Source organism: Odocoileus virginianus, chromosome 6, assembly GCF_023699985.2.
Source record: "Odocoileus virginianus isolate 20LAN1187 ecotype Illinois chromosome 6, Ovbor_1.2, whole genome shotgun sequence".
In the NCBI taxonomy this organism is placed as follows: Eukaryota; Metazoa; Chordata; class Mammalia; order Artiodactyla; family Cervidae; genus Odocoileus; species Odocoileus virginianus.
In genome coordinates, this window is record NC_069679.1 from 87728832 (window position 1) to 87756358 (window position 27527).

The 27527-nt window shown below is 43.5% G+C and overlaps 1 protein-coding gene across 11 annotated transcripts in view; it reads right to left on the reverse strand.

The window, feature by feature from the left end:
- Window positions 1–27527, reverse strand: part of EFCAB11 (EF-hand calcium binding domain 11) — a 163857-nt gene that overhangs the window by 90405 nt on the left and 45925 nt on the right. The window contains exon 6 of one of the 11 annotated variants that reach the window (XM_070469778.1): window positions 19122–19282. The exons of the other annotated variants lie outside the window; for them this stretch is intronic. Coding sequence (XP_070325879.1) covers window positions 19171–19282 — 112 coding nt within the window. The 3' untranslated portion in view covers window positions 19122–19170. The remainder of the gene's footprint in view (window positions 1–19121; window positions 19283–27527) is intronic. 11 annotated transcript variants of the gene reach the window in all.

Sequence of the window (27527 nt, forward strand, 5' to 3'; positions counted from 1 at the left end):
ACATAAAGGTGCTTTTGAACTTTACAAACATGTTGGATGCTACCTGCTATTCTAAATATTTTAAATAAAGTATTAAATATGTACAAAGCAACAACTTATATCCAAAATAAGAAAATGAAAGATGGAAATCATTGCCAAATGCCTTCCTAAATCATTTTCACAGATTTGTTTTTTATCATACTGAATTAAAATATACTTTCTTAAAATATTAAACCATGTGAATATCTAAATCTATTTTCAATGTTTTACACAAAGAATATGGAGAACATTTTTGATAGCAATCCATAGGTCTACTTTGGACAACTATTTTATTTCATGGTTATTACAACCCAGTGTCTGTTTTTTAAAACTGACCTAAGAGACAATTAACAAATGTGAATATTATTTATTTATGTTAACCTTCTTTAAGGTCTAAATTCACTCTTCATCTTGGCTTGTCTCATTTTCACCTTGTACCTGAGTACTTTACAAGGCATATGTCTCTTTAATTACTTTTTGTACTTCCTTTTTCATTTTTTTAAAAAAATTGCTTGTTGCTAAGCAGCGTGCCTCACATCAGGGTATACATTCACTATCTGAGAAGACGGTCTGGTTGGTATTATTTTCCTCCATTCCTTTACCTCACTGGAATTGACCTAAACCGTACTTTCTGCTTTCTTTTGACTTTTCTTTTTGCCAAAATACGTCCCCCCCTCTTCCGGTCCTTTGATCAGTACTCAATCATTACTGTTTTCAGTATTTAGCCCCGTGTTCTTCTATTTTCCACTGTTTTGTTGAGCTCTGGTGGACAGCCTCAGATCATAAGACTATTTTTACTTTAGTCTACTCTGTCTTGCTTCTTTCTTTTGTATTTAAAGACATTAGAAAGATATCTCTTCTTTTATGAAATTTAGGTCATTTTCTGCTTTTTTCCTTTAATCACTTTTTCTGCTCCAGATGTTAGCATTGGTTTTTTCAGGACCATAGCACCTGTTCTGCCTTCTTCCTTATCTTACTGATACTTTAGCAATTATAATACTGATTACAGTATAATTCTATGAAACCACTCCACTTACCCAACTTATATTTGTTGTATTTTTCAATAAGCTACACTGCATTTAATTTATTTAGCTATGGTAAGCTGCCCAAAACAGAAAGTTCCCCCAGAAAACCAAGAAACAAAACAAAACATCAAACACGTATCAATCACTTACATGTATCCGTGATTTTCTTTTACATACGTGCCTGAATAAACACATCTGGAGAACACAGAGCGCACACTTTGCCTTTACCAAACCAAGCTCACCTGCAGGCCGCCTTGCACTGCCAGGCTCATAGACTCTGGTTCTATTGTTCCTGGAGACAATGATTTCTAGGTATGGGGTGAATGGGTTTATGACATAGGATTACCTGATATTCAGCTTGACTGACTCTGAACATAAGCTTATAAGGTCTTGCTTTTTCTAATTATAAAGAGAAAGAGGTGAGGCTTCTCCTATTATAATACAGGGATGTTACAGAGTAAGTTTTAAGCAAGATTCATTATGGATAAACTCTCTAGAACAAAGTTGCTCTATCAGATATGTCGGAGATATGTTTGGGTGTACATGTTAATATTAGTATATCCTCTTTCACATCTGACCTATTAATACTTTTCTAGTTCTATTTAATCTAAGCTTTGCAAGTATACCCTTCTTAATATTTACTTATATGACTCCTTTCTCTAGAGTAACAGAGTGCACAGTCAGATGAAAGGGCTCAGATTAACTGACATCACAGTCAGAGTCCTTCCATATGTCAAACTGATCCTAAACTGAGAATTCACTTCAGTTTTTTTCTACTGAAGGTGGTTTATAATAAGTTGAAAATTAACAGTAGAAACAAAATAATAAACTGGAAAATGGTTAAAAAATGATAAAAACATAAAAAAGGAAAAACATAAAAATGAAAACGAGTGATAAAAATATACGTTATGTCTGTCTATAAACTCTGGCTTATTGAGAGGCAGTAAGTGTAGTTATTAAGAATATAGGCTTTGGGGTCAATTGGCTTGGTTCTCTTGACTATTTCATTAAAATGAAAGCTAATAAAACTTACGGAGCAGTAAAATAGTGGTTAAGAATGTGAGCTTGAAATTTTATAAGGCAATGCACTGAGTTTAGGACAGTCAAGACAATTTTGAAGAAATCATAAGGCTGTAGGACTTATACTACTAGATATCACCATTTATAAAATCATATAATTAAGAGAGTGTGGTATTGGCACAAGGATAGACAAATATAAAGATCAAGGAAAAATAACAGAGAGTCAGGGAAGAGTTGAAATTACAGCCTCTCAAGTCTGAATTCAGCCTAGAGGCAGAATTCCTTCTTACTCAAGAAATCTCAGTCTTTTTCTTACAGACATTAACTGGTTAGATGAGGCCCAGCCACATTAGGAAGGGTAATTTACTCAAAGTCTACCATTTAACTATGTTGTTTAGTCGCTAAGTCATGCCCAGCTCCTTTGTGACCCCATAGACTGCAGCCTGCCAGGCTCCTCTGTCCATGGGACTTCCCAGGCAAGAACACGGGAGTGGGGTGCCATTCCTTCTCCAGGGGATCTTCCCGACCCAGAGATCAAATACCTCTCCTGTATTGCAGGTGGATTCTTTACCGCTGAGCCACCAGGGAAGTCCCAATTAAATCAATTAAACGTTAACCCCATCTTAAAAATATCTTCACAGCAACATCTAGACTGGTGTCTGATGAAAAACTGGATACCACAGTCTAGCCAGGGTCACACTTAAAACTAACCATCACTTTCATTAGGCAAAGAATAAGACCAAAAAAAGCATGAATCCTAAAATACTGATAAATTGGATCTCATCAAAATAAAGAACTTCTATCTTTAAAAGAAAATGAAAATGAAAGTGATAGGCTGGGACTTGCATCTAGAATACGTAGAAATCTCTTACAACTCAGTAGTTTAAAAAAATATTAAAATAGAAGCAAAGATTTGAACAAATCCTACATTACAAAGGTGTGGATGGCAAACAGAACAAGAAACCATTGTTTGAGGCATTAGTCATTAGGGAAGCACGAATTAAAAACACAATGAGACACCATTATACACCTATTAGAAACGGCTAAAAATAAAAACAAATCAAAAAATTAATAATATCGAGTGCTAGCAACAATGGACAGCACCTGGAGTCTCATACTCTGCTTGTGGAAACAGAAAACAGTAAAGTGAATTCAGAAAAAGCTCCCCAGCTTCTTTACAAAATCAGATGTACACCTACTGTGTGGCTCAGAAATCACACTTCTTAACTCAAAAGAAATGGGGGTAAATATCCAAATAAAAACCTGAACACAAATGTCTACACAGCAGCAACATTCATAATCACTCCAGCTGGAAACAGCCCAATGTCCATGAACAGATAAACTGGTACATCCGTACAACAGAATGAGACTAATGATTTAATCTGATCTGTGCAATGACATGAATGAATTTCACATGCATTATATTAAGGGAGACAAGCCCAATACAGAAGATTACAAATTGTATGATTCCATTTATATGGCATTCTAGAAAAGGCAATAACATAGGGACAATAATAATAATAATCAGTGGTACCAGAGACTGAGTATAGGGAAGGAATTGAAAGGAATAGAAATATTTTATATGTCGATTACGGTGCTGGTTACACAACTGTATACATTTATCAAAACCCATAAGACCATAATACATCTATTAATGGACAATTCTATGATCTGTAAACTGTATCTTAATAAACCTGACTTCACAGTACTAGCAGTGAAAGCCAAAAAGATGAAAAAAATATTTCATTAGGAAGAAACTTCCTAATGAGATGGCTGAATGGCATCACTGACTCGATGGACATGAGTGTGAGCAAGCTCTGGGAGCTGGTGATGGACAGGGAAGCCTGACCTGATACAGTGCACGGGTCACAAAGAGCTGGACATGACTGAGTGACTGAACTGAACTGAAGGCAGACACTTAGTGGGGGAAGAAAAATTGAAATATGAGTTCAGAAAGAAAGGGTGTAAAATTTCAAATTGGTAAAGAACATTTTCACATAATCTTAAATGCTTATTCACACATTTTTTATTTTATTTTTTTGTTCACACATTTTTGAAAGAAAAATGATGAGTGTCAAATCACTGTGGTATGTACTCAATAAATACATTTAAGAGTGACATAACAGTTTTATTTTTAAATGTCAATGTTTGCAATACACTGGAAATTATATGCTTTGCAACCATTAAACTTACTTTGACAAGTTTTAGCATCAATCTAAAAATGCACAAGAAAATGCACAGTTTTAAAGAATACTTTTAGAGAACTACAAAGACTCCTGCTCCAGAAGATAGCTTCCCCAAACTCTGCCACAGATGGCTGGCAGGTGTGGCAAGACTGAGCCCCAAAGTCCCTTGGGCAGGCAGGCTGTTTGCCTTCGACCAAGAGCAACTTGCCTGTTCACTGAAATGTGCTTTTGCAAACACTGTCATTGTCTCTAAAAGCAAGAAGGTAAAAGAGACTGTAAAACACTACCCTAGAGAGATTCTTGCACATTAGTACAGATGGAAAGATACAAGAAAACCTACTGCATAATTAATTGCAATAATGAGTCACTGAGAACAAATTCAATGCCCATCCACTAGCAAACAGATAAATAAAATGTAGAATTACCTTTCAATGGGATTTTATGTAGCAATGACAATGAATGAGCTATAACAGCTCATTGATAACATGCATCATTATGGATGAATCTCCAAAACTTGATGCCGAGTGAAAAAAATCAAGGTCATGATTACACAGACTATGATATTATGTATGAAACATTTGGAAACATGCAAAACAAGATAGTGGATTGTTTAGGAATAAATATCTATGCAATTGTATTAAAACATGCACAAGATTGACAAATAACCAGAATATAGATCTCATGGTTCTCTCTAGAAAGAAAGGTTAAGGAATCAGGGAAGGATGCATAAAGGTTTTCAACTCTTTGTAATATATTTTTTTAAAAAATCTGAAACAAATATGGCAAAAGTAGACTGCAGAAAGCTAAGCAGCTGGACTGCAAGTATTACATTACATTACTATCTATGCTACTCTGTGTTTAAAGTATTTCCAAAAGACACAAAAAAATAAAGTATGTATTTGGTACCCTGAAACTTGGCAGGAGTTCTTTGTCATGATTTATACCAGATACAGAATCTTCAGGTCCGAAGAATCAGAAAGGGTGATTGAGCTTAGATATTAAATATACACATTATTAACTTTTTAGTTAGTTAATCACTGGAGCCTAAATCCAAGATCAGTCTGGATATCCTCCTCAAGTTCCAAGAAACCCAAAGAAAATGTGATGCACATGAATAGGTAAAGATTGAATATCACATCTAACACCAATAACTTATTTTCTGTGGGTGTCTGTGCTAAGTCGCTTCAGTTGTGTCCTACTGTTTGTGAACCCAAGAACTATAGCCCACCAGGCTCCCCCATCCTTGGGATTCTCCAGGCAAGAATACTGGAGTGGGTTGCCATTTCTTTCTCCAGGAGATCTTCCCAACGCAGGGACTGAACTCGCATCTCTTCTGTCTCCTGCATTGGCAGTTGGGTTCTTTACAACTAGCGCCACCTGGAAAGCCCATCTTTAATAAATTAATTCTTTGATTCCTCAGACAAGAACTAAATGACGGTGTGCTTTGCAGCAACTTGAACATCCAGAGGTAGTCAAGACAGACGAGAGACAATGCTACCCTCATGGAGCTTTACAGTCAAGGGTGAGAAAGAGACAGTGAGCGAACAGTCTCAGAGATTAGTAAGTATCATGAGTGATACATACTGGGTAGTAGAGAGTTATTGCTGGGGGAAGGAGGGATAAGCTGAAGCCACTTTGGATACAATAGGCCTCTCTGAGGATGCAATGTTTGAACAAGGAACCTCGGTGCAAAGACTCGGAATAGAAGGTAGCAAATGTCTTGACCAACAAGATGAGTGAGACTGAGGAAGCAAAACGAAATAGACATGAGCTCTACAAGCCTACAGAAATAAAGGACACATCATCAGGTAGTAATTTAAAAGTTTCACGATACTTTTTAAAAAGTTATTAATAAAACTAACAATACGCTTCTTCCTATCCAGGAGCTCTTGAAAGTATCACACCTCAGTCCTCTAGCTTGACTTCTTACCTGATGTTTCAGTAAAAGTAGTACTTGGATATTATCCTGAGATAAAGTAAAAGTACTTTATCAGTAAAGTACTTTTTCAGTGAAGTACTGAAAATAAAATAACAAGGAATCCTCAAGGTATTTACTGAACAACACCAATAAAAATCAACCTTTTCCTAACATATGTGCCAACCATTTAGAAAAGACAACAGACTGTAAATATATTCTCGGGAACAGGTGTTATGGAATAAAGCAAGAAAACTTATGCAGGGATCAAAAAAGCAGGTGACTATGAACAGTAAAATAATATTACAGTAAGACATTAGACATCTGTATCATATTTCAGCACATGTGTTAACACTCAAACTTTTCTTGAAGCTATAATGTATTCTCCTGGGAATGGGTATAGTGAACAGTGGATCTCTTCATTTCAACCAGAAAAAAAATAATCTAAAGTTGACTGACAGAGAGGCAAACTCTATTAGTTAATAGCTATATCCCAGATGGCCATCTTAGGGGCATTTAAAGACTATTATCTACGTCATTGTCTAATATACTGAGGTAGACAATATGGTTAACACCATGAGAATTACAAGGAAGGAAATAAAACAGAAAACGCTGTCCTGTTTTTGTTCAAAACCCATGGTACAGTGAAATCTTCCCTGTTTGCAGTTCTACTGAAAGAAGCTGTAGAATGAATGCTATTTAGTCACTCAGTCATGTCCAACTTTTGCAATCCCATGGACTGTAGCCCACCAGGCTCCTCTGTCCACAGGATTTCCCAGGCAAGAGTACTGGAGTGGGTTGCCATTTCCTTCTCCAGGGGATCTTCCCTGCCAGGGATCAAACCTACATCTCCTGCATTGACAGGTGGATTCTTTACCACTGGGCCACCAGGAAAGACCACAGAAAGAATAGTGGAACTAAAATTAGTTGTCAAAGACCAGACAAGCCTTCTGTAGGAAAATGGAAAAACAAAAGCCATTCAGATCCTCTAATTCAGAAACACAAAGGCTTAGGAAAGCCTATAAGATCAGGAAAGGCTTGCATGTGATAGATAGAATGATTTTCCAAATCTGAAAATTAAAAGCCATGAAAAAACACTGTAGGTTAAAAGAGGTTATATGAAGACAATTTCTTTGAATCATGGCTGTGTGAAAATGCATAAAACATCTTATCCATGAGGTTGGACAAAATGAAAAAAATTTCAAAAAATTACTAGAGTGATAAATCATGAGTTCTGAAGCCTGAGTTTGAATCCTGACTTTCCACTTATTAGCTGTGCAACCTTGGACAAGTTTCTTAACCTCTCTGAGTTTCATCTATGAAATGGTTGCCGTGAGGATGAAATGAATAAAGAACATAACATTTATTTATTTTTGCCATGGAGTAAATTTAGCCATAACTCCACAGGCAGACAAGAGTTAACACAGCAGTCGGGCTCGGTCGTCCTGCTTACAAGGAGGGCTCCTGGCTGGCCCTGCCACCGACACTGAGGCACAAGAGTAGATCACTGTGCCGGAAACAGTGGTGCAAGCGTGTGGTTTATGTCGAACCCCTGCTTTCGTCCTGTGAGTGCGGACTTCTGGAACATGCGCTGCACAGAATGCCTACATAGTCACCCCACGAGAAAAACCCGAGGTGCTGAGTCTCTGAGGAACTTCCTTCCTTGGCTGGCTACGCTTCACACATGATGTCACAACTTGCTGGAGGAATTAAGCACGTCCCGTGTGACTTCGGTGAGAGTGGCCCCTCGGAGGCTTGCCCCTGGGTCCCCTGGACCAGCCCCGCACACCTTTCCCTTTGCTGATTCCGCTTCATATTCTTTCACTGCAACAGATTCTAGCCGAAAGGACAGTCAGACGTTGAATTCCTCTAGTGAGTCACAAAGCTAGTGGTGGTCTTAGGGACCCGTGAACATTTTCAGAAATAGATTATTATAAGCAATTATCTTACATTGGGTCTAACTATAGTTAAGACATGTATTTTAATAAATCTGGAAATCACATTCACAAAAAGTGACTTTTAGCTATAACACCTTGATGACAATAACCATTGCGTTGTCTCTTTTCATAAATAATAGATGAGATTAAAAAGTTGAAATTCAACAGCATGTTCATTAAATTATACCAGTATTTCTTGATAACATGCTTTTATGCCCCATGAAAATAAATATTTAGCTGTTACATCTTTCTAAATGATATTCAAGACAAGAACATTAAGAGCTCAGAAATCCTCAGACATATCCTTCAAATAGCAATAGAAGATACAGCACAACTGAAATGCCAGAATCACTAAACTGTAGCAATGGATCACTAATTTTGTATATTTTCATCATCTCTTACAAATAGGTGGTTAGTCTTTCCCAAAACTTAATAAATCCAATATTCTGCCCAATATATCTAATGTTCTGTCTTAAAAAATCAGTATCTGGAGAAGAGAATTTAGAAAGCAAAGCTCAAGAGAAAAAGTACTTAATAATTCATGAAGACTGTCTGTTTTTGGATCGTCAGATCAATTCCCCCACTGGAAAAAACTGTGGGTAAGACACTAAATCAAAACCACCTTAAAGGCACCGAGTTAAACAGACAGTGGGGACAGGCCACACCCTTAAGCAGCTCAGACTCAGAGGCTGCAGCCCCCAAGGCCACTTCTGCCGTGAGGGCGCTGGCCCCTGTCCCAACCTGGGCTCTGGTTTGGTGGCTTCATTGGAGAAGAGTCCAGGAGACAAGATTTGGGGCTTGCACAGCACGGATCATCTCACGGGATAATGTTCCCACATTGAGCTTATCTCCAAAAGGTAACGTGAAAGTTACCTTAAGCAAACAAGTAAAAGAAAAAGTTTTTTAAAAATGATAAGCTATCTCTTGAAAGTTATGGCTACTGATTGCCCTCATATAGACTTGTAGCCTGAATCTAAGCAAACCTTGAGCAGGAACAAAAATTTCAATCTATGGATTTATTTTAATGTGGTCCTATACTGAGAGTACACATACACACACACATACACACAAATGTCTTAGGTAAAATATTAGCAAACTGAATATAATAGTGTATAAAAAAATAGTATCATGACCAAATTGTGTTTACATTAATACACACACATACTAATGAGCCATTAAGCATATTAACAGACTGAAGGGAAAAAAAACTCAATAGATAAGGAAAAAGCATGTAATAAAATTTAATGCCCATTCTTGACAGAAACTCTTATATTAAACTAGGGAGAAACTTCTCTTTAATCTGACACAGGACATAAATTATAAAACCTCTATAGCTAGCTATGATCAAAATAAATGAGAAAAAGGTGTAGGCTCTCTCCCTGAGTTTGGGAACAAGATGCTATCACTGGAAGTACTGGCTAGCTTAGTAAGTCCAGAAAAAGAAATTAAAGATATAAGATTGGAAAGGAGGAAAATGTTACTGTTTTCCACTGGTATCAGAATCTTCTTAGAAATACCTTCAAAAATCTACAGATAAACTTAACAAGGTTGCTGGTTATAAGATCTATATATAAAAATCAATTAGATTTCTATTTAATTGTTTCTATAAGCAGCTTAAAAATATTTTTTCAAAAGCTACGATTTTAATAGCAACAAAAACTATGAAATATCACATTATAAACTACAAATTTACTAAGACTAAATCTTAATTGTCCTCACCACAAAAAAGAAATGATCCTTAAGTGACCTGATAGAGGGACTAACTAATGCTACAGAGGCAATCACATCACAATATGTAAATATCAAACCAACACATGTATACCTCAAATGGACATAACATCATGTCAATGATATCTTAATTTAAAAAACCTATAAGTATGTAGGAATAAATCTAACACAAGAACAGAAAAACCTGTTTGCAATATAGAGTAGTGATTAAAAGCACAAACTCTTTATCTAGGGATCCTTGGCTCAGCTGGTAAAGAATCCGCCTGCAATGTGGGAGACCTGTGTTCAGTCCCTGGGTTGGGATGATCCCCTGGAGGAGGGCATTGCAATCCACTCCAGGATTATTCTTGGGGCTTCCCTTGTAGCTCAGTTGGTAAAAAATCTGCCTGCAACACAGGAGAGCTGGGTTCAATCCCTGGGTCAGGAAGATCCCCTGGAGGAGGGCATGGCAACCCACTCCAGGATTCTTGCCTGGGGAGTCCCATGGACAGAGGAGCCTGGTGGGCTACAGCCCATGGGGTCACAAGAGTCAGATACGACTGAGCAACGAAACCTCCTCCTCTGCCATTTACTAGCTGTAGGATCGTGGGCAAGTCCATTAACCTCCGTGTGCTTCAGCGTCCTGTGTAAAACATCACACGTCAGGAGGCCCACCTCATGAGGTTGGTGGGAAGACGGAACACAAAGTAACAGAACGAGGCCCGGCACACGGGGCACCCCTAGAATGCTCCCTAAAGCGAGAGCCGTCAGGATGATGACGCTGATGCTGGTAGCAGGATGATGCAGAAAACTGCACACGCTTCCTGAAAGGCTTTTAAGAATACTTGATTAAATGGAAAATATACCATATTCATGGATAGGAAGACAATACTGTTAAGACATCAATTCTCCAGAAAAATCTCTAGACTCAATGCAATCCTAATTAAAATGTGAACAGGGTTTTTGATGCTCAATAAGCCAGTTCTGGAATTTAAAGCAAAGAGCTCATAACTAGTACACCACTGAAGAAGAGGAGTACAGAGGGAGACTCACCCCACAGACTTTAAGGCTCTATGAGGACAGTGTGGTACTGGTGTTGGGGTAGGTTAAGTCACCAAAGAAACATAATAGAAAATTCATAAACCAAGGCAGTGTAGCAGAGCTGTAGAGAAAAGAAGGCACAGTCAATAAAGAGACGAAAAATACTGGTTATCCATAAAGAAGAAAGAAATTAGGTCCTCACACACTTAGGCCATACTCAAAAACCACCTTTAGAAGCCTCCCTGGTGACCCAGTGGCTAAGAACCTGCCTTGCAATGCAGGCGGTATGAGTGCCAGTCCTCGGTGGGGCAACTAAAATCCCACCTGCCATGGGCAACTAAAAAAGCCTGCACGCCACAACCACAGAATCCACGCACTGCAGTGAAAGATCCACGTGAGACAATGAAGACGCCCCGTGCCACGCCTAAGACCCCACGCAGCCAAACAGACAAATATTTAAAAATTCAGCCCTAGAAGAATTAAGGGCCTAATTTTCAAGGGCAAAACTTTAAAAACTGTGAAGAAAACAGGAGTATTTCTCTGAACTTGAGATAAGGAGGGGTTTCTTAAATAACACACTATCACTCTACAACCAAAACAATTCACAAATTTAACCAAATGAAATTTGATTTCTATTTCAAAAGGCATACCTGAAGAGAGTGAAGACAAGTCACAAACTGGGAGAAAATATTTGTGAACTGACAACATATATGTACCAAGAACATATATAAAAAAACAACATGTTCAAATCAATAGAAAATGCAGTAGAAAAAAAACGTGGGTGAAAACCATGGACATATCTACAATATACAGATACGTAACAAACATGAAGCAACCCGATAGATGAATCATTATTAAATGAAGCCCACAATGAGTTATCATACCTGCTCCCCTGGAAAAGATCAAGAAGTCTGACAATAGCAAGTGCTGGAGAAGACGCAGGTCAACAGACTCTCTCACACACTAATGACTGGAGTGTAAATGCACACAAATGATCTGGAAGTATCATCTGGTATTATAATATTTTGGCACTAAGTGAATATTCCTATATTTTATAAGCTAAGTACATATCAAATAGAAACACCTGCACACAGCTACCGAGAGTGACAATGTACGATTATTCATACAGTATCGAGAGTAATAGCAAAAATAAACAGAATTATTTGTTGTGGTGATTACTAAATGCCCATCAACAGGAAAATAGATAAATTAAGGTAAATTCATGCAATGGGATGTCAAATATATTTAAAATGAGTATAACTATACACAAAACAGGAATAAATATTAGAAATATATTATGAGTGAAAAAAAACAAGGCACAAAAGACCTAAATTTGACACTCTTTTTTTAGATACTGTTAAGATAAAGATTTTATTTTCTTGGGCTCCAAAATCACTGTGGATGGTGACTGCAGCCACAAAATTAAAAGACATTTTCTCCTTGGAAGAAAAGCTATGACAAACCTAGACAGTGTATTAAAAAGCAGAGACATAACTTTGCCAACAAAGTTCTGTCTAATCAAAGCTTTGATTTTTCCAGTAGGCATGTATGGATGTAAGGACTGGACCATAAAGAAGGCTGAGCACTGAACAATTGATGCTTTTGAATTGTGGTTCTTCTAGAGAAGACTCCTGAGAATCCCTTGGACTGCAAGGAGGTCCAACCAGTCCATCCTAAAGGAAATCAACCCTGAATATTCATTGGAAGGACTGATGCTGAAGCTCCAATACTCTGGCCACCTGATGCGAACAGTCGATTCATTGGAAAAGTCTCCAATGCAGGGAAAGATTGAAGGCCAAAAGAAGAAGGGCAGCAGAGGGTGAGATGGTTGGATGGCATCACTGACTCAATGCACATGAATTTGAACAAACTCCAGGATATAGTGAAGGACAGGGAAGCCTGGCGTGCTGCAGTCCATGGGGTCACAAAGAGCTGGACATGACTCAGTGACCAAACAACAAGATGAGGAAAATTAAACATTAGGAAAATACATAGGTGTGTGTGTGCTTATACATGTATGTATGCATTTTTAAGGCAGGAGAATAGTAAACACTCAATTCTGGACAGTAGTTCTTGGAGGAAAGCAGGAAGACAGGCTGGAGGAGCACATGGGTGTATGTAAGTTAATGATAATATTTTAGTTCTTGGGTTGAATGTACTCATTTTATCGTTAATCACACTACTTTTAATGAATAAAAATATCCATGTGTGGAAAAATTGTAAAGAACTACACACATTTACCAACTTACATCTTTACATATTTAAACTAGTATACCATAGTTTTAGTTTATGAAAACTGTTACCATGCCACTTTGGAATAATTAGCTGTAACACTGAACTTATTTACACAACCTGTTGGAAAAACTAGCATGTAAACATTACTTAAACAAGGAAGGAAAACAGTGTACACTACTTCCATAAAGCCAGTTTATGGAAGCTATTTACTGATAAAGTGTTCTTCTGGTACTAAGTAACTGAAAAAACAAAAAATCTAACTGCACTGACAGCTCTCAGCCAAAGAAGTCCAGCTGTAAAAACACACCCCAACTTCACCCACAAACAGTAAAGTCGTGATCCCGCAACACACGCCACAGAGTAAAGGTCTGCATTCTTCCGCAGGGCCCACGCTGGGACTTCACCTGCGGCGCGCGGGTCTTAGGAGGCGGGGCGATGGGGTGCTCAGCTCCCGAGGGTGGAGCCTCACGCGTGGGACTGGAGCCCGCAGATGGGACCCAGAGAGCCCCCCGCCTCTCCCACCCCGCCGGGACACGCTGAGAAGACGTCTGTCCAGGGACAGGCGGACACGCGTCCGCCAGCACCCAGCTCTGGGGTGTCCGGGAACAGATCTCCGCGGGTTAAGCCCCCCAGTCCGTGCTCTCCTGCTCCGCGCGTGCTCAGGCCCTTAACCGTGTCCGACGCTTCGCCACCCCGCGGACTGCCGCCCGCCAGGCTCCTCCGTCCGCGGGGTTCTGCAGGCAAGCTTACTGGAGTGGGTCGCCATCTCCTCCTCCGGGGATCTTCCCGACCCAGGGACTGAACCCGGGTCTCGAGCCTCCGCACTGGCAGGCAGCACCCAGCCCTGCGCCGCCTGGGAAGCCCGCGGTCCTCTGAGGCGTCCCGGCTCCAGAGGGCACGCTCCGCTAGAGAGGCCTCGGGCTCAGCCTCGACTCACGCCCGGCTGAGTGCGCGCCCGGGCGTTCCGCAGCCCACATGCGGAAGACGAGGAGACTGTACCGAGCGTCCTCGGAGAATCTTTTAACTGGTAAAAGTCTATAACCCTGTGAGGAACTACGCGTATCAGGAATTAACAAGACTGTGCTGTAATTTCCTTATGTAAGTGGCACAGTATCTAATCCAGATTCAACTGCCTTTGGATAATACCAATGTTCACAAGCTCTGAGGAGAGAATGAAGCATTAATATAGCATTACCGTAGGATTAGTTAAAACGAAAAGTAGAATTCCACACATACAGTTTCCAAATAGTAGATAAATTTGCTTTCTGGTAGATCAGAGGTATCTTGCAGTATAGCATATTAGCTATATTGAGGGGGAAAAATTATAATTTAAGTATTAAGATTTAAACAGTCAACATCAAATTCTATAGAATTTGAAAAGTAACATAAATCCTCCATAAACTGTGTTCAAATTGCCTAAGATGGGGAAGAAAGATTAGCAGCTGTTCAAAAATAATATAAATACTTCAACAGGCAAAAAGTCGCGAGACCCTATTAGTATGCTTAAGTGACACTACCCACATTCTCTAGTTAAATTTAGATTTTGGACATGTCAAGACCTCTAAAGAGAAAGCCCTTTGATATTCCAGACACACATCAAAAGACACCCCATTTTAAAAAAAAGTAAAGTCAAGCCTCAAATAAGTAAAGATTTTTTGTACTTAAATGAGAAAGGACCAGTACTAAGAATCTATAAAGAACCCCTACAGACTAAAAGAGACAACTCACTATGTATATGCGGGCCAACAATATAAACAGGCAGCTGACAGAACAGGCTGGCAGGCATGACGCTGAACTTGACTGGCAATCAGGGAAATCAGAATGGTAATAAAAGCCATTTCACACTCGTCAGCTTGGCCAAAACTACAGAGCTGGGTGACAAGAGCTGATGAGGCTGTGCAGAGAAAGGAGCTCGGGCGCGCCAGTGGGAGGGAATGAGAGGGGCCGCTTAGGAAGCAAGGCAGGCCGCAGGGCAGCTCGTCTACGGCCGGCCGCTCGGTTCCTGGGTGCGTGCGCGAAGGACGGCGCCCCCGTGTGGACGGGAGGGCAACTGCAGGAGCACCGCGGCCGCGCGTCTGTGAAAAGGACGCGAGCCTGCCAACAGGAGGATGGATCCGTAAACCGAGGGACACTGACACACAGGGAAACATGCTCTGGGGGAGAAGTGTCCTTGGCCCCGTCTACTTCCACGCTGAGGGACCTCTTCTGGAGTGACGCTCCCGGGCTCTCTCCTCCTCCTCCCTTGTCCCTCCTGGAGAATGACTCATCTAATTGGTGCACCCCTTCTTCTCTCTGGAAGGGGGGCTGTGTACACGGTCCTCTGCTCCCCAGTGCCATGGGGGTCCCAGGCTGACTGCACAGCCTGTGATCAGAAGGGTGAACACATTTAATTCTGGCTGGGTTCCAGCAAGCTGATGCCTCGAACAGAGCTATCTCACAAACGCAGAGCTGATATCTGTATCTACTGCTCTCCATCATTCGCATCTATTTCTCAGTTTCTTCTAGATGGCAAGAGAGAGTTCTGGTTATTCTGCCCTCTCAGGCTTCAACAGAATGCTATACAGTGAGGAAAAATACGTGAAAGCTATCAAGGGAGCTGAGTCTTTAAAATATAGTAAGAGAAAAGGCAATTTGCATTTATGTCAGCCTGAGAGATTAAAAAAAATGCTATGCATTATTTAAAATACATAAATCTGTATCATAAAATATAAAGACACATATGAATGATTTTAAAAATTCAGGAATAGTGATTATCACTGGGGCAGAGGAAGGGAAATGCAGCCAGGCAGGGTTAACCAAGGGCTTCTCGACCATGTTTGGAATGGAATGGCTCGTTTCTCAATTTGGGAGGAAAGTATATATAGATCTTGTTTTCAGCCTCAAGTATTTCAGATACACACACACACTCGTGCTCGTGTGCACACTTACCAACCACAGACACTTTGACAGGAGAGCAAGCCGTGGAGTCGCAGAAGCTCCGAGAGCTGTTTGAAGGCGCCTGCCCTGCCCACCAGGCCTGGCCAGCCCTTCTCCAGAACCCCTGGAGCCAAGCCAGTGGGAAGGACTGCCCGTCTGGAGATGGATACTAAACAGAGCGCTGGCTTCTAAAGTGTTACTCTAAACAGGAGGAAAATCTATTAAACCACAGAATCAGTGAGAGTCAGAAGGGATAAAGCAAGACAAGGATCCGAGGAGTGGAATTACTAGCAGCAAACCATGGAAAGCTCTCTAGAACTTTACTTTTGCCAGAATGAAACCTAAACTATCATCTTTAAAAAAAAAAAAGAAACAAAATCTTTTATTATCTCTGAAGGAAGAGTCAACAACTACTCCAAGCAATGCATTTCAGTGTCTTATAAATCACTAGTATGCTAAATTCAGTGGAAATTTTCAGTCAGTATATTATGACTGCCTATGGTCCGAAGCTGCACAGAAAGGAGATAATCTGTATTATTTCCTGATTCCCTTGGCTAAACGAGACACTCTGAATCACCACCATAATAATAGAATAGAGTCTGCAAATCTGTGCTACTTCATTGAAGAGAATGTGTCTTCTTTTTCAAAACTTTCATATATTTTATTAAGTTGTTAATTGTTAACAACTTCCTTCCTCCAGAAGAGGTATTCAAATGATAAACTCTTTTTGGACTGATGCACAAGCCGACCTCAAAATCATTTTTTGTTGTCTTATGTCTCCAATGAGGAGGAACAAATGAAGACCATGCTAACATTACAAATCACTGACATTTAGACAAGATATTCAGTCCTTACTGGATGCTACGATTTGTAACCTAGAGATAAATAAGATGTTGGCAAGTAAATAAGAGGTAGGTGATCACCGACTGAAATAACAGATACAATGCAGGAAGCTGCTTTCTGGTGAAAGTCGGCCACACTTCCTGCTGCAGGAGGCTGATCAGGTTCTCATGCCCAGCGGGGATTCAGAAAGTACCTGCTGAACGGTATCTACCTGATAATTAAAAGAAACACGGGAGGGCGGTGAGGATCCGGGAGAGGACACTACACCACACAAGCATGACTTCACATCCGGGGAATGCTCAGAGACCGAAACGTCCTGAGGACTTCAACGTCTCTCTTTAACTCATAATCCCAGTTTACAACATACAGAAACATAAATAGCTAGCATGTGGAGACGGAGAGAACCAACGCATGGAGCCCAGGGGAAAGGACGTGGGCAGAATGAACTGGGAGACAGGGATTGATATGTATATATATAATATATTGTATATGCACTGAACACACAGCAGATAACTAAGGAGAACCCGCCGACGGCTCGGGGAACTCTGCCCGAGGCTCTGCAGCGACCTACACGGGAAGGAAACCTAAAGCAGAGCGGACACAGGTACACGCATAGCGCGTTCACTTCGCGCAAATGCAACTAGACTCCAACAGAAGCTAATTAAACAGAAACACCCTTCAGGTCTCACTGCGGCCCTGCCGCTCCGGTCTTCCTGTCCTTTCTCAACCCCGCCAAGCTGAGCCCGGCCCCAGGCCTTTCTCACTGCTCTGCTCTTGCAGGGTGGCTCCTCCCAGGCGGCAGTCAGCTTCAGCGTTTAGGTCTCACTCCGACGTGAGCCCCCCAGGCCCTCCCGTGCCTCCCGTCCCTGCTGTCAGCGAGCTGCTGCTCGGCGTCACCTTCCCCACGGCACCTGCCGGGAGCCTGCTGCTCTCTGCAGTCAGACTGCCTGCTTACAGCGAACCTGTGAGTCCTGCAGAGCAGGGGCGTTTCTGCTTTCTTCACAGCTCTGGCCCTGGCAGCCAGAAAGTAGCAGGCACACAGTAGGTGCTCAGTAACCCTGCAATGAATGAGTTAGTGAGACTACGCCTGCTCAATATAAAACCCCTCAATGTCAAGGGTTTTTCAAAGAATGTAACAAACGTATTCCCTAGTTTACCAAATTCAAAGTCCTCACTATCGAGTTTACTTAAAAGTGGGGGACGGCAGCAAACAAGGGAGTATTTGGGATGGAGATTAGAGAGGGAGCTGATCCCACTGCAACGTGAAGGCTACCATTTCACGTATTTTTAATCACACTTGATCCGGTCCATCAAAAACTAAAAGCAAATCCTTCCACTATTTTTACAGTCAGCACTGATTTACCTGTATTCTGTTCCTACAGCTATCAACATTATTTTCTATCCAAATTGCCTTGTACTTTTCTAGCAATGATATGAACTATCTCAGTATGTCGCAGGTATTCTTGGAGTCTGAGAATCAGTAAGAGGTGAAAGGCAATGTGAACATAGTATGGGATAAAATGCTTATAAGATGCGATTCCTTCTCTCAGCCGGCAAAAGGAGACACAGCACTTTCGGTGGTCGTTCAGAGTAAAAGCCCCAAGAACGATACATCTGTGTTACACATGACTCCGGCTGTCTTACGTGTTGACTAGAATCTGAATAACTGTGCTTGCCCGAATACACACTTAAAGGAAAAAGCTATCGCCTAAAAAATAAATTCAAGAATCACTCAAACACAGTTTTACTGGCACAGTTTTGGAATCTATCATGAGGTATTCCAAGCTGAATTTAAAACTCCTCATTTTTCAAGCTGACCTGTTACCACTAATAGGTTTTAAAATGATGAACAGCCACAGAACCATAAAAATAAATTCCGTTTTATAAAACTGGAGATCATTTTATCTGAAATGAAGTTTCATTTTTTAAAAACATCATGCATTTGGAAAAAAAAGTCATATACTCCTGGAAGCAATGGTCATTTTCCACGAAAGAAAATGTTATTGGGATACAGCAGTAGCACAGAAGTGAAATATATACTGTGAGGGAGAAGCTGATTTGCTGTTTGGCAAATACAGGGCTTGTTTCCATACAGTGGGTAGGAGAGAAGGCAAGAGGAGACTCCAGGATTACATTCAGGAAATTAGGAGAGACAAAAGCGAACCACGGCATCAGAGGCTGGCCGCTCATCACAAGCTATTCTCTGCTTTTACGACCCTTGCTATTGATGTGTAGAAATTTAAGATGCAGCAAGACTGCGGCTAGAGAAGCATCTAACGTGTAAAACAGATGACTGCCGAGAACCTTTCGTATGGCAGGGCCTCTCCTCAGGGCCCGTGGGACCTGAACGGAAGCGAATCCACGAAGAGGGCACGTGTGCATTGGGAGCGCTGGGTCACTTCTCCATGCGGCAGAAACCAGTACAACATTACAGAGCAGCTATACCCAAAGTAAACAACAAATAATAAAATATTTTTAAAAAGAAGCATCTCAAACCACATCTCCTATCTGTACACAGTAGGACAAAAACTCAGAGATGATGGTTTGATGGCATCACTGACTCAATGGACATGAGTTTGAGCAAGCTCCGGGAGATAGCGAAGGACAGGGAGGCCTGGCGTGCTGCAGTCCATGGAGCTGCAAAGACTCAGACAAAACCTAGAGACTGAACAGCAACAGGATGAAAACTCAGAGGCTAATGGGGCAAAAGGTATGGCTCCCAATGGAATCCTTGGTGGGGTGGCAGAGTTTTCAAGGTCACATGCCAGTTTGATGATTTGCTACTTTTTGGTTTGATCTTTGGTCAAAGTCAAAAGGTCAGGTCAAATTCAAAGAGACAGAAATGAACTTCTAAATGGCCATAGAGCCAAGGTGCTTTGCAAAGGCCAAAGCCAGCAGTTGGGGGGAAAGGAGTGGGTGTGGCCATCCGTGCAAACGCCTGACCACTGCGATCTGTGAACGCACGTGCTCAGCTTCCAGGGGTTGGGCTTCTGGGCGATGCGGTTTCGGGGGATCCGTGAGCGATCTGCCGACTCCCTGAGTTTGATGTGAGAGACTGGCTGTCACGACCACAGGAATTGCGGTCCTCACGCGTGCACATGGGGCACGGGGACTGCGCCACACACAGACGGCTGTGCGGGGCAGGGCGTGGGCTGGCGGCCTGGTCTCCATCCCGGAGCACCAGTGAGGCACAGGTCACATACAGCAAGAGCCGCACAAGGCAGGCAGCGCGGGAGGCAGGCAGCTGAGGGCCCGTCACGGAGGAGTGCGCCGACCGGCACACGGGGCAGAGGACGGGACCCGCCCCCGCCCCGAGGGGCGGCCAGGCTCGCAGAGCAAGGAGGCGCCACCCGGGAGGGGGCCAGCGCGGCGGGGCCAGCTCACGAGTCCGTCCTGAAGGAGGGGCGAGCAGGGGCAGGGGCAGGGCAGCCAGCCGACCTGAAGACGGAGTCCGAGCCCGGCCGCCCAGCGCGGGGCCTGGCGCGCGGCTGGCAGGGGGGCAAACGGGGCGGCCCCTGCGGAGAGCAGGTGGAGGGTCCTCACGGGACCAAAAGTCACCACTCGGGGGTACACGTCCGGAAAAAGTGACGACGACAGTCTGAACAGCTACACACACCCTGGCGCTCAGAGCAGCGCTATTTATAATAGCCAAGACGTGGGAGCAAACTGCCTATCGACAGATGAATGGGTGAAGATGTGGCAGGTACACACACACACACACACACACACACACACACACACACACAAAGAATGAGACGCAGATGGACCTGGGGAACATTCTGCTGAATGAATAAGTCAGAGAAAGACAAACACACAGTGTAGTTTATCACTTACATGTGGAATCTAAAAAAATAGCACAAATGATCATATGCAAACACAAGCTGACTCAGATACAGAGAACTTGTTACCGTGGGGAAGCGGGGGAAAGGAGAGGATGTGTTAGGGGTGCGGGATTAGCAGATATAAACGACTATGTGTAAAATAGGTAAGCCACAAGGAGACGTTGCGTAGCAAAGGGGATCGGAGAAATTATCTGGTAGCAACTTATGACGGCGTATACTCTGCAGAAACACAGAACCACTATGCTGTGTACCTGAAACTTATATAATATGCACATCAACTGCACTTCAATAAAAACGAACAAATGGGCCTCCGGCCTCAAAGCTTGAGATGCGAGTCCCAGAGCCCTGGCTAGGGGGAGGGGACAAGGGCTGACAGCAGACAGACACTGAACAAGCAAAGAGACTTGGTGACCGGATGGATTTAGAACAAGGACAAAAAAGGAAAAATCAATGACTGTGAGGATGAAGCTGAAGAAACTGTGGTATCACTGACAGAAATAGGAAGGAGCTGACTTGAGGACAAGGATAAAGACATTCGATTTAAACATGATGAACTGAAGGTGACGATACACAACCTGAGACATTTTCAGCTGCGCATTAACTGTGTGACTCTGAGAGCTCTCTAAGCTTAGTTTTCTCATCTGTGAAACAGGAGTAATAGTAACGTGTGACTCACTAAGTTACTGTAAGGATTGAATGAAATAATGGCAATGCTAGCACTCACTAAAGCATTGGGAAAGTAACATATTTTAGCCACTGTTATTATTCATCTTGTATCTGATAAATTGCCCAACCAATCTTTTTTTGTTACGTGAACTTATGATTATCCAATACACCTCTCATCAGGAATTTTTGATTTTTCCAATATAACTGAGATAAGCCAACACACTTCTATTCTAATTGCAGTCCCTGTAAATTTTCCAGAGCATTTGAATCTGGGCAGTTTACAACCTGGAGAGGTCTTCAGATCTATGACAAATTCATCACTACAAACCATTAAACCTAGCATGTCAGCTGATCCATCCAGATTAGATGCGAACATTCTGATGGCTATGGGTTTCCCTAAGAAGCAGCGGGTTGACAAGCAGCTTCTTTACACTGAAAAAATTGAAAGAAAAGTATTGTATGTGGTCTAATAATAATTTGCAACATACTAAAGATCCTGTTGAGATGAAAGTTTTTGTCTTTGTTTGTTTGTGGGGGTATAAGAAAATAAGGTTAAAGAGGAGAGTAAGATTCTGTAGTATGATGCAGCCATGAGGGGCACATTAGCAGTCGGGAAACTGAGAGGAGGTAAACTCCAAGAAAACCTGAGAACTTAACACTGCAGTTATCAGTAATGCTGGAGAGTGAAACACAAACACCTATCCTGTAACAGCGAGAGCCTAGTAAACACGTGTTAAATATTGCTGGATGAAACTGGTGATGAAGCTGATGATGACTGATGAAACTGATGATGAAGCTGATGATGAAGCTGATGATGACTGAAGAAACTGACGCCCAGGTCATCTGTGTGTCCTTCTGTTCACTGTGGCGGCGACCTCACTGCGCTCTTCATCATAACTGTCTTTAAAGGGTAATTAAACAAAAGGTATGGAAAGAGAGAATCGAGGTGTTTAAAGCTGGGAAAGAAACTGAGGTCCAGGGAGGTTAACAGCCTTGCCTAAGTCATTTCCCCAGAACCTGAGACCAGAGTCTGAACAGCTGACCAACAGCACCGCGCACACCCCATCATCCTGTGACGGAGGAGACAGAGTTACCGAGAAACTCTAGCCAGGCAGTTTTGTGATTTGTTTGAAGGTCTAATAAAAAGTTGAGATGAGTAGATGGATTCTGAGAAACATGCACTTCAATTATTTAAGCCATAAATGTTTCTCATTATGATGCTTAAACAATTCATGACAGTCTAAAATAGATTTTTTTTTGCTATTAATGCAGCCACATTTTATAGTATTGCAATATGAGGTTTTTATATTTTTTATCAAAAGATTTTATGACTAAATTGTCAGAAATCAGGGAATTTCATAAAAAGGGTGTACCAGTTAGCTTGTTTAGGTTCATGAAAAGGGTTACACCCATAGATTATAGAGCTCTGTTTTTGACTGTGAAAATTTATGTGCTGTCTGGATCTTTATTCTATTGAAACTGAACCACAAAAGGCCCTTAAATAAAATGATTCCTATGAAATCCATAAATTGTAGTAGATGTGACTGATGAAGAGATTCAAAATCCCTTTCAAGGGTGCACCTGGGGAGGGTCTAGAAGGGACGGGGCACAGTCTCTCTTGCACAATGTGTTTCCAATGTGGAGCCAGACTGTCTGGGTCAAGGCCAAGTTCTATCAGCTACTGTGATCTGACCCAGGTGACCTGGCCACTGTGTGCCTCGGTCTCCTCGTCTGCAGAGTGGGGGCGGTATCAGTGGCCGTGTCATAGGCTGGGGAGGCCCGCAGCTGAGACAGGCAGAGCGCTGAGGGCAGCAAGCACCGTGCGCCGGTTCTAGGGCCACACCCAGGGCTGCGTGGCGTCCCGCGCCAGCCCCGCCGCCCGCTCTGCCCTTGCCCCTCCGTGCGGGGTGCCCTTCCTTCTGGGAAGTCTCCAAACCCTAACACAGCTGCTGGATGCCTGGATGACCCGGGCTGGAATGAAAGCCTCCCATCTCCCTGTTCTTCTACAGCAGGCAGCATTTTCTACTTCATCTTATGGTCACTCTCTAAAAGACGGTCCCCGTCTGACTTGCTCCTATAGCCCGGAAGGGGCCCTCCTCAGCGCCTTGTGCATGGCACCCAGCAAGAATTGATATTTGTGGAGTGAACTAATACATCGGCAGAGTTGTCTTCTCCTGCCTTATCAACTGATAGCTGTTATTATCTCTTCTATTAAGAAGGAAAGGCAGGTCCCAAGAGGCCCAAACTAGTTGAGGCCACATCGTTAACTGTCTTTTAGAATAAAGCATAATTGATGAGATGCAAAGCTAATTTAATTTCATGAAAACTCAGAGAATTTCTGGAACAAAATCAACACAGACTAAAACCTCAGGTTTGGGACGTAGCCAGGATGGTCACTACCCATACTGGGCAGGGCATGGCATTATTACTGTCATCTCTTGATGACCCGCAGGGAAGAGGCTGGGCCCTTTGAAGATGAATACCTATTTGTCTGTGGCAAATTACCCCTAAGTCAAAGTTCCTTTGTGTTCTGCTGCTGCCTTCTCTCAGTCCAGGATTAATAAGCAGTGAGCACCTACAGTGGGACAAGAAGCCTGTTGTACAGGCAGCCGCTCATTCAGTCCTTCAAACAACTCTGCGGTGCTGGTTCTCTTAACAACTATCAGGAAACAGGCACAGAGACCCTAGACGTCTTACCCAAAGTTTCCTGTCTAGTTCAACTCATCTGACTTCAGTCCACCTCCCCACGTTTATTGTCCCTTACGGGGGTGGGGGGGATCGGCGTGGAGTATGTGGATTACCCAACTACCTGCAGGACAAAGGGCTGGGAGGACTCTTCGGGGGCACGTCCAATCTGGTCTGCTTGGGCTGGGCAGGAAGGTGCAATAATGCAAACTGCGATGAATTTCAGGGGTCAAAGGAACCCTGTGAACTCAGGCTAGATGCCCAAACTCCAAGTTGGTAGGTAAAACAATGGACTCTCTGAGCAATGGTGGTATGCAGGCGCCCAGCATGATGTGGTTACCTTAGAGCAAGAACTGGCCAGGAGCTGGAGTCCTGGCCGTCAAAACAGGAAGCTAGAAAAGGGAAGCTGGAGTTTGGGACGAGCCTCGGTGCTAATCAGGAAGACATGAGAAGCTGGGTGTGCGGAGCCGGACACACTCTGGGGCTTCAGGAGGCGCGTCTGCACGGGAGTCACCAGGACCAAGCTAGACAGAGGTTTCTGCTGCCGCATTTTATTCCCTTCTTCATCATGCAGTGGAAAACAGTGGTAAACCACACACCCGATCCCGTCGCGTCTCTACTCAAAACACTTCAATGCCTTCCCAATATCCTCAAGGTCAACTTCAAACTCCTCAGCACCTCACGCGGCCCCTCATGGCCTGGTCCTGCTCACGTCTCTGGTCTCATCGCTCTCCATTTATCCTTCCGGCCCCACCCAGCCAGCTGACGATTCCGGTCACTCAGAGGACCAAGCTCTCCTACTCAGCTCGGTGGATACGCTCAGCTTAGAACACGCTCCATCCCTTCTGGCTATACTTCCATCTTTCAGGCCTCCCATCGGCCATCACTTCCCCTGAAGTCAGCCTTGCTTCCCGTTCCTCGGCCTGCATCCAGCAACCTTCTGGGATACTCCCACAATGCTCTGCAGTCATCCCTCAGGATTAACCATCTTGGATTCTAACCACCTACCTCCCCAACTAGACGCTAAGCTCCTAGGAGGCAGGGCGCTGTCAGTCTTCTCTGCTTTGATCCATCCCCAGTGTCTGCAAGGCAGACGGACATTTGTTTCCAAGTCAAAGAAAGACAGAAACCTGAGGAGAGAAGAGGGCGTGGCGGACCCACCTAGTCCAGTGATCAGGGCGCGAAGAGGACGAGAGTGCCCAGTGCTCAGTGAGCGTGAGGTGAGGACCGCGCGGTCAAGAAGGGGCCTCAGGAGGATCTGGAAGGGTCCCCGAACACCCAGAGAGGCTCTCCGTTTCAGTCGCTGACCTGAAAGCCATGCACAGCGTGCCCAGCACAGCCGCAGAGCAGAGGGGTCTCCTGAGCGCCCTCGTCACTTCAGGTTTTGAGAGCTTCTCATGGAAGACGTGAGAGCCCGCCTCTAGAGTTTTTATCACAGGAGGAAAAGACGGAAGAAGGACAGTGAGGGGAGAAAAGCACAGGATTCCGAAAAGTCAAACTGACATGAGCCTACCGATAAACATCCAGGGGAGAACAGAGGTGAACAGAGAGAACTGGGGACTCGGTGCTGCAACACTGGCCTGTGACAAAGGGGAAACCACAAAGGCCACTGTGTTTAAATCATTAACGAAAGCGCTCCTAGTTCACATGCTACGGATCAGGCTCGGCGGGGGGAAAAAAAGACAAATTAATCTAAGGCTGTTCATTTCGTGATAGCTTAAAGCAAACAACTTGGAGCAATACTATGAAGCCAGCTAGTAAAATAAATAGAAATGAAGTCCAAGGAATTTAAACATGAAAATTTGGGGAGGGGAAAAAGAACTGCACAAAGCAAAACAGACAAAATACAAGGCTAACCAAACAAAAGCTAAATCAAATAAATAGGCATTGCCGTGTGCCCTGGAGGACTGCCAAGGGGCGTGAATTTCAACAAAGAATGCTCCTGCTACCAGTTTGGAAAACTTCAATTCCAGAAAGACAGGAGGAAGGCGGAGCCACATCTGAGTGACACTGGGAGCGTGGGGTGGAGAGGGAGCTGGTCAGTCGTTATTCTGGGCTCTGCGGACAAACGCTAGAAGCTTCTCCTTGTTCGTTCAGTCGCTCAGTCGTGTCCGACTCTGCGGACTGCAGCACGCCTGGCTCCCGTCCTCCCCCATCTCCCAGAGTTTGCTGAAACTCACGTCCACCCAGTCGGTGATGCCAGCCAACCATCTCATCATCTGTCGTCCCCTTCTCCTGCTGCCTTCAATCTTTCCCAGCATCAGGGTCTTTTCCAGTGAGTCAGATCTTCGCATCAAGAGGCCAAAGTCCTGGAGCTTCAGCTTCAGCATCCGTCCTTCCGAGGGATATTCAGGGTTGATTTCCATGAGGATGGATGGGTTGGATCTCCTTGCAGAACCCTCCCCTGCTGCTGCGAAGTCGCCTCAGGCGTGTACGACTCTGTGCGACCCCACAGACGGCCGCCCACCAGGCTCCGCTGCCCCTGGGATTCTCCAGGCAAGAACACTGGAGTGGGTTGCCATTTCCTTCTCCAATGCAGGAACGTGAAAGTGACAGTGAAGTCACTCAGTTGTGTCCGGCTCTTAGCGACCCCATGGACCGCAGCCCACCAGGCTCCTCCGTCCATGGGATTCTCCAGGCAAGAGCACTGGAGTGGGTGCCACTGCCTGCTCCAGAGCCCACCTCTAGCAAAATGCAAAGAGGCAGCCCACACCCTCCCCACGCCTCCCGTGGACCCTACATACAGCCAGGTATGAGAGACAAGAGCACATCACAGACAAGAAATTGGAGACACCTGCGGCAGCCTTCTCTTCTCCGCTTGCAGATTAAAAAGGCCATTGTAAATACCTCTGGGCTACCGTGCTAGGAATCCAGTCCCTGGAGCCCAAGTCAAACAAAGCGCTGGCAATTATTTGTGAACGTGGATGCTGGGGACAGGACCCTAGGCTTGGTGCTGGCATCGCTCCCTGCAAAAGTCACAGTCCTGACAGTGGTATGGTAATCCTCTCAGCCATAACCATCACCATCACAACAGTCACCCCCGCCCAAGTGTTAGCCCCTCGCAGGCACAGAACTGGGTCCTTTGCATGAATCATCCCCTTGAAGCCCCCAACAAGTCAACATCTTAATTCTATAGCTGCTCACTCTACAGATAAGAAAGCCAAGGCAAGTTAAGATGCTTTTCAAAGATCTCCCAGCAAACCAGGACTGGAGCAGGGATTTAGATCCAGACAGTTATTTCAGGACAAGCTCTTTTAACCAACAGACTTGTTAGAAATCCAATGAAAGGAGGTGGATAGTCAGCAAACACTTATTAACAGTGGGGAGATGTGTACTATGAACTCTGCTAGGTTAAACTGGGGTAAAATAGTTAAAAAACAACACGAACAACAACAACAAAGCGAGGGGCTTTCCTCGTGGGCCGGTAGCTGAGAATTCGCCTGCTGCTGCAGGGGACGCAGGTTCGATCCCCGGTCTAGGAGGATCCCACG